This window comes from Nannobrachium achirus (genome assembly GCF_963921795.1).
Source record: "Nannobrachium achirus genome assembly, chromosome: 16".
NCBI classification, from domain to species: Eukaryota; Metazoa; Chordata; class Actinopteri; order Myctophiformes; family Myctophidae; genus Nannobrachium; species Nannobrachium achirus.
Window position 1 is genome coordinate 9,135,632 of NC_137823.1, and position 8,494 is coordinate 9,144,125.

Genomic DNA, 8,494 nt, shown 5'->3' on the forward strand with positions numbered 1-8,494 from the left:
GTAGATTCCATATAGTTTCCTTGTTTGACAGCACAATCATCAGTGTATTTTGGATTCATGTCAATTTGTGTTTTCAGGTATTTAACCACTTGAACCGTCAATACTTAATAAACTTGACCTTTCACTCTTTAACTCCTTTTCCCCAATACACCAAAGCTCTTTGCCAAAAATAGCGCTGCGAGGCGTTGTGAGCTTGTAGATCTCACTCAAAGATTTGGAGGACCCCCTGTAGTAATTGACCCTTCTTCTAGTGATCCAATCAAAGGCCTTTTTTTTACCCTGCTCTAATCTAGCTATTACTACAGATGAAATAACAGAAATATGATCGATACAAGTTTACAATGAACCTTTATTCTCTCCAGGTGGTCATCAGAAGAGCCCTCTGTCTGCGCTTCCAGACATCCCAGTTCTCCATACATCTGAAATCACTACGTCTTCCAGTCATCTGGGTTCTCCATACATCTGAAAGCAGTAAGTCTCTTATTTCTTATTTATTTAGAACAGTGGTTCTCAATCTGTGGGTCGGGACCCCCAGGAGGGTCTCCACATGATTTGAGGGGGGGACGGGGGGGGACAGGCGGGGGGTCCCAGACGACAGTGAAGTGACAATTTAAGGACTTTTAAGACCTTTTTAATGCCAAATTGTCAAGGTTGTGAGCTTGCAGATCTGCTATTTTCACAATACAGTATGTATCTGTGGAACCGAGTCGAACTAAATTGAATGCCTCAACTCCTACATTTGTGTGTATTCTGGGGTGTCCCCAGTTCAAATATGATTATTTTGGGGGGTCCCCAGTTCAAATATGATTCGTTTGGGGGGTCACCAGTTCAAATATGATTCTTTTGGGGGGTCACGGCCTGAAAAGGTTGAGAATCACTGATTTATAAGAGTAGAATAAAGCTTATAACCTGTATTGAATAAGGTGATCATCATTTCTGATCATCTAGAGCAGGGGTTTGATTGATTGATTGAAGACTTTATTAGAAGTTTGCATAGGAAAAGGTTCAGTTTTGTGATGGTACAGTTCACTGGTACAAGGTCTGCTAAAAGGCGATCCTAGAAAAGACTATGCTTATTTCCACAGGAAACCATTAAAGTATCTCATAAAAATCTCATAAAGTCTACAACAGGGGGTCCGGGGCCCTCAGAGTTACTACAGGGGCTCCTCCAAATCTTCCAATCCTTTTTATATTAACAATTTGAACCCTAGTATCCATATTTTGAGAACTGTAGCCAAAAATAGCAGATCTAAAAGCTCACAACGCCTCGCGCTGCGAGGCGTTGAGAGCTTGTAGATTGGCTATTTTCGGCAAAAAGGTTTGGTGTAGAGGGGGAAAAGAGCAAAAGTTTAGTAGGTAATGACGGTTCAAGTGGTTAAATATCTTAAAACACAAATTGACATGAATCCAAAATACACTCACGAATTGTGCTGTCAAACGATGAAACTATATGGAATCTTTGAGAAGGTTGTGGGGGTCCCTGCTTCATCTCTCTCTCTCAACTAAGGGATCCTTGGCCTGAAAACGTTGAAGACCCCTGATCTAGAGAGAATCTACCAAGACATATCTGCCAAGTAGTGAGGGGGAGAGAGGGAGTGTTTGGGCACGGCTTGCAAAATGCACACACACACAGCAATGAAGCATCTCACTACTAAAAATACCGTACTATATCACACTGAAATGCATAAACCAACCCTCTAACTACTGTATGGATACGTACATTATATAGCCTTCTAAAAGTTAGTTTAAACTGAGGTATTTTTTTATTTCACCTGGTTTAAAGCAGCAGTGAATTGATTGATTGATTGATTATTTTATTAAACAAAAATGGAGAACAGTAAAAGTATAGTCAATACACTAGAAATGTAGTACAGTACAAGTGCTTTGTAGAAGGAGAATTTACCCATATTTGTCTTATGGGTTTGTCATATCAGATCATTGTGTGCGCTCCCTCTGGTGCTGTGGCTGTGGGTGTCGCTAACTCTTTGGAGATGTTTGGTCAGATATGCGGGTGCTGAGGGGATGGAGGGCAGATCTGCATTGACTATTTTGAAAGTCAATCCCATTTTTAGTTGTTTTACCCTGTCTTCAACGCTGAGCCATCTTAGGCTAGCAAAATGTGTGGGAGAAACATGGGTCATGGGGCCAGGGTGGAGAAGTAGCCGAATCAGTTTGTTTTGGGAGGTTTGGAGTTTTTAGTGGCTTTTTGGTGTTGGAGTACCATGAGGTGCAAGTGTAGTCAAAGTGGGACTGAATGAGGGCCCCAGCAAGAGTCCTGAGGGCACTTTTGTTGACGAAAGTGGAAATTACGCCCAGGAATCTTGTTCTCTGATTTACTTTTTTGATCACCATTGTTGCCATGCTATCCCCATACAGGTATTTGTCAAGAATACAGCCCAAATAAGTAATCTCTTCCTTGCTAGCGATTACTGTCATCAACTTTGACCTTGAAATCGTTTACATTTATCTCACTCAGAGAATGTCTGGTCCCAAAAAGAATGGATTCTGTTTTACCAAGGTGTAGAGACAGTTTGTTATCAGTAAACCAAGTACGAAAGCATGAAGTCAGATGATGACAGAGAACAGAGAAGTGTTCAGACCACAGAGGACAGACTGAGGAGAATGAGCTGTGTTGAAAAACCCCTGCACATAACCACACCCCCAGCCACGGTTCAACCAATCAGTGATTGCTCTAGTCTCACACACAGACACAGAACATAACTTACACTGTCACTCTATGTTAGTGCTGCTGCTGCTGCTGCTGCTGCTGCTGCTGCTGCTGTTGCTGCTGCTGCTAGTCTAAACTCTAGAGAATGCTCTGTAATATCACTAGGAAATACATATAGACTGAGTTATATTCAGTGGTGGAAACAAGTCATTTACTTATAAGCACTGAAAGTACAATGTTGAGGTATTTGTACTTTACTTGAGTATTTCCAATTTCCAAAACTTTGACTTCTACTCCACTACATATCTTGTATCCAAATGTTGTACTTTTACTCCACTACATTTATGTGAAGAAGTAACTACTAGTTACTTTGCAGATTTTGATTATTATTTAAACACTTCAACCCTACATTTTGGACAAAATGCTTTAATTGACATGATTTCACAAACCATGTTAGCCAGTCTGGGGTCACTTGGCACCTTCTGGCTCCTTCTGTTTATATTGTTTAGGCTCCATCATTCTACCATGGCTGACTGAAAAGGTTCACCTGGCTTTTACATAATCTTCTGTCACACTTTTTAGCCACCCTTATTCTTTTACCCACTCAGTTCTATACTTGTTCTGACATCTCTTTCATTTTTTCTTTAGACATTTGGCTTGTGTTCTGTCATATCTGTCAGTCTGTGTCCTTTTATGCCCATATATGTGCATACTGATGTGCCCATAAATGGAGACCTCTGCAAGATTGCAATGGACAGAGCAGTGTAATAAAGACTCACCTCTTCAGAATCCACCTAAACCCATAGTACTACTGTAACACTGCCCACACTGTGACCACACATGAAGATACATAGCAATTTTAGGTTTTAGAAGTTTGTTACTGATTATAGGTGCGTGGTCTACCTATGTTATTGTTTTTCTAGATTGATATTCCTATGCATTTGTTATATTGTTGTTGATGTACTGACCTATTATCTTGCTTATTATATTGATGTATTACCTGCTATTGTAAATCGCTTTGGATTAAAAGTGTCTGCTAAATGCCTAAATTGTAAATTGTAACCTTGGTCTCTGCCATGCAGCTTGTCAGGCCAGCTGAGGCCACAAAGCTTGACTGACCTCCAATCCACAAAGTGGATGGAAAGTCATCAGATCAGCTGATCTCCCCCCTTCCCCAAAAAGATAAATCTGAAAATCCCCATATATGGCCACAAAAGGGAACTTGTGGTCTCCGAGTAGACCAGTGCTCAGAGAGCATAATCGTGAGATTACATAATTACAAAAATACAAAATTACAATATTGCAAACTTAGAAAAGAATAATCACACCCAGCGGAGCCATTTATGAGTTAATTTCATTAAGTGTCTGGAGAAGCTTGGCCACTATGTATGTATGTATGTATGTATGTATGTATGTATGTATGTATGTATATAGCACAACACTTGTCTAAAGTGTATTAGTCAAATTCACAGCTGCATAATGCTGTACAAGAAAGAAAACATTTGCACCTGCCAGTAGCCCACAGCTTGTTGTTGTTTTGAACATTTTATATATATATATATATATATATATATATATATATATATATATATATATATAACAGTTAGTCTGTAATGTCTGTTAGTTATGTAACAGTTAGTTTGAGATTCAGGGTTGGGTGCCTTTTGTCACCAGTTGTGTTTTTAGGACCTCCAGGAGGGCCTCCACAGAGGATAGGAGGCTATGTGAGGGATTATAGGGAGGCACCAAGTCAGTAACATATTGTGGGGCAAGACCCTTTTGTGCCTTAAAAGCTATTAAAAGAATCTTAAAATCAATTCTAAAAACTACGGGAAGCCAGTGAAGGGTTGCTAAGACAGGGGTGATATGGGCCCCTTTTATTTGTGTTCATCAGGAGTCTGGCAGCTGCGTTAATTTGTACCATTTGCATGTGAGAAATTGGTGTTGGAGAAATGGCTTTGTGTGTTAGGCAGGTGCATAGGCCATTGCAATAATCTCACTTATATAAAATCTAAACCCTTAAAAACATGTGTTTGCATCTAACATTAAAAAAAGGGCAAACCTTGAATCCTAGGTAACTACTGAATTTCCCCCTTGGGATAATAAAGGTATCTATCTATCTATCTATCTATCTATCTATCTATCTATCTATCTCTCTACTGTATGTGAAAAAGGACGGGCTGAGACGGCTCAAGCTTGTTTCCAAATAGAAAAAAGGGAATTGTAATCATTGCCGACACCTATGCAGAGACTTGCATAGAATAGGCATTTTGTCATCAAGGTGGTAACTTGAACAAAAGACAGAATCCAGAACACACATGTTTCTGTTCAGGATAATGCTTCCAAGAAGAACAGAGTAGGAACGATTACATAATCAAGTTAATGAGAAGTATAATTGATCGTCCCACAATTTTTGAATTGCAAAATGTCACACTTTCTGCCAGAAGTTTGAGAAGTGAACAACCTTTTCACATATTTCTCCCACTATTCCTGTTCTTGTGTGTTTTGCAGAACCAGTAGATCTCAAGGATCATGCCAGAATGGGGATTCCTGTCCAGTTTGATGGACAATGCCCTGGCTCACAGGATCATGCCAGACTGGGGATTCCTGTCCAGTTTGATGGACAATGCCCTGGCTCACAGCACCCACATCGGGAAGATATGGATGGCTGTCCTCTTTCATTTACGCCTGGTGGTGCTGTTTACTGCCGTTAAAGCCGTGTGGAAAACGGGGGGTTTCCACTGTGTCGTGTTACTGGCGGGTTGCAAAGACTTTTGCTACGACTACTTCTTCCCCATCTCACCTATGCGCTACTGGACGATGGAGATCATATTTGTGTCAACCCCCACCCTGATCTACTTGGCTCATGTGACGTTCATCACCCGCGATGAGAACAAACTGCGTGAGCAGCTGGCCAACCCACAGCTGGCCAACCCCACCAGACGGCCCAGGTTCACCGATGAGAGCGGACATGTGAAGATCAAAGGAAAACTGCTGTGCACATATCTGCTACAGCTGTTAGGCAAAATCCTTATTGAAGCGGCATCCGTCTGGGGACAATACTACCTGTATCAGTTCAAAGTGCCGCTCGAGTACATATGCAATGCAGAGAACATCCCTAACCATCCCTGCCATGGAGCAACATTGTGCTACACGAACCTTCGTACAGAGAAAAGAATCTTCATCTACTATATGCTGACGGTTACCTGTCTCTCTTTGCTCCTCAACCTGCTTGAGCTGGTGTACCTCCTGTGCAAGCAGAAGTGCTGCAAGAAACGCAACCGCGGCCGAGTGGTGGTGGAATACGCGGACAGCGACAGCTACAACTCTCAAATGTTGGAGAACCTCCAGAACAACGATGTCAACCTGAACATCGATGGAGACGAGGGAGGAGCAGCAACAACTAGAGCTCTGGTTCATCGTCAGGGAAGGCGCACTTACGTATAGTCAACGTCACCGAATGAAAATGCCCTGTAATCCATAAACACAGTGGACAGTGTTTCTCTTCATCTCCTGCCATCCGTCCAGCTCCTCTGAACATTCTACCACCAGCCTCCATCCAGTCTTGGTCTCTGCCAATCAAGAACATGCAGATAGGCCACAAAGCTTGCCTGACCTGCCTTCCACAGAGTGGATGGAGAGGCATCAGATCAGCTGATTCCCCCCCCCCCCCCCCAAAAAAAAAAGATACATCTGAAAATCCCCTTATATGGGCAATTTGTGTTCTCCGAGTAAATCTCTGCTCAGAGAGAATAAAACATGTTTTTTAAATGTTCAAAACTGAAATAAAATAAAAAACTGAGATTAAAAAAATACAAAATTACAATATTACAAACTTTTTGTTCCCACCCATAATTTATGAATTAATTTAAGTGTCCAGAGAAATTGGCCAATGTGAACCTGGGCGTACAAACAGACACCAATTGACAAGTCAGTCTATAAATGTTCCTTCTGTATCTATCAGTCCTTGTCCCTTTTATGCCCATATATGGAGATATCTGTATCTATAAGTCCTTGTCCCTTTTATGCCCATATATGGAGACATCTGAATCTGTCAGTACTTGTCCCTTCTATGCCCATATATGGGCATAAAAATATAATTATTTTTCATATGAAGAATGAAAAGTCCTGTTATTGACCCTCACTGCACCAATAACTACCAGCCCATCTCAAACTCGGACACTGGGACTCTTCCACACTAACTCTGGGGAAGGCCCGGGATCGAACTGGGAACCTTGCAGTTCTCCATCCGTCCGCTCTACCGGCCACTCTACCCCTGAGCCACTGCTTCCTCAACTCTACTTCCCCTCCTCCACCATCACTGCCTTCACCCACTCCACCTACTGCACCCTCACCCCACGGCCCACACTTGACCCACGTCAAACAACCTGTCTAAAACTTCACCCAATAACCCATGAACTCTTCATCATTGACCCAGACTCCACCAACTCCACCCATGACTTCTCCCTTAATATTGACAGCTCCACCACTGTCAGCCCCTCCTCCACCCAGGTTCACAACCTTGGTGTCATCCTGGACCCCACCCTCTCCAGTCGCATGTCAACCAGGTCTTCTTTCACCTTGGTGAAATCCTCAGGTCATTTAACACCACGCTGTGGCCTTCTCAGTGGCCCCGCCCCCTCACTATGGAACAGGCACGTGCACATATAGATATCAAAGGGGGCTTGAGCCCCTGCCCTTGTGTCCATCTGTAAAAAGCGCCCTCTCCAGACCAGGAATGCAGTTTTTACTATGGTTAAAGAAATGCAAATGCCCTCTCTTTCCATGCCATACCTGAAAGCAGTATTCAGTATTCCCTTGTCCAAACTTTCCTGAACTTGAATGCAGCATCTTATGTTGAAATCAAGAAATGTGTAGAAATCAAGCATGGAAAATAGCAGACATCCAAGCTCAGAGCTTGGAGGGCTGCTATTTTCAATATTTTCACCAAAAGGCGCTTTTAGAAATGTCAGCCCCTGCCTCTCTAACATTCTCTACATGTCCCTGCTGTGGAACTCACTCCCAGCTCACACACACCCCCCCCCCCCCCCTCCTCTCAACATGTTTAAAACCACACTCAAAACCTTTTCACAGGTTTTCATTTTCATTTTATTTTTTATTTTTTATTTTTCATAGAAAAGAACGCGCGGTATATGAGATTACATATAGTGCTATATTTTCATATAGCACTTTTCTAAAGGTACTCAAAGTACCTAGAAAGTAGAGTTCTCAAATTCTGCCCAAACCCGACCATACCCTACCCGATAATTAGGGCCGGGTAGGGCCTAAAATGTATGCTAATTAGGAGGGCCTCGGGCTCAATGAAAAAAAGAAAATATAGTGTTTTATTATTTTATTACTTTTAGTTTTTTACTCAATTCTTCCCAAACCCGATCATACCCGAACAGACGTTTTCGGGCTGGGTAGGGCCTAAATATATGCTAATTAGTGAGGCTGTCCCAGTTAGGGCCGGGTTTTACATTTCAGGCCTGTTGAGAACTCTACAATAAAGTCTATATAATAATTATCATCACTATGTACAGTATGTGTGTATATGTATATGTATTATGTATTATCATTATTAATATCATCATAATCAATATCATTATTTTTATTATTAGTGTGGTTCCCCGACAGGGCAACACACTGTAGTTCTGGCGAAACTTTATTTTCACCACTAGATAAACTTTTTTGTGAATCAGATGCAATGAAGGAAGAACATTTGAGGAGTGGTGTTAGCTGGAGTATTGGTTGAGCTTCACATGACAGTTAACTTGATGCAGAATATAGTCACAGCAACCACACTTACAATTTCCAATTGCATCT

The 8,494-nt window shown here is 41.8% G+C and overlaps 1 protein-coding gene across 1 annotated transcript; it reads left to right on the plus strand.

Moving 5' to 3' along the window:
* Positions 1 to 5,200: 5,200 nt before the first annotated feature.
* LOC308300773 (gap junction Cx32.2 protein-like) lies at positions 5,201 to 7,339 on the plus strand (the record flags this gene model as incomplete). Its single annotated transcript, XM_080744674.1, has 2 exons — positions 5,201 to 6,089; positions 7,107 to 7,339. The coding sequence occupies 2 exons, from the start codon at positions 5,201 to 5,203 to the stop codon at positions 7,337 to 7,339; spliced, it is 1,122 nt and encodes a 373-aa protein (XP_080600800.1).
* Between the last annotated feature and the right edge of the window lie 1,155 nt (positions 7,340 to 8,494).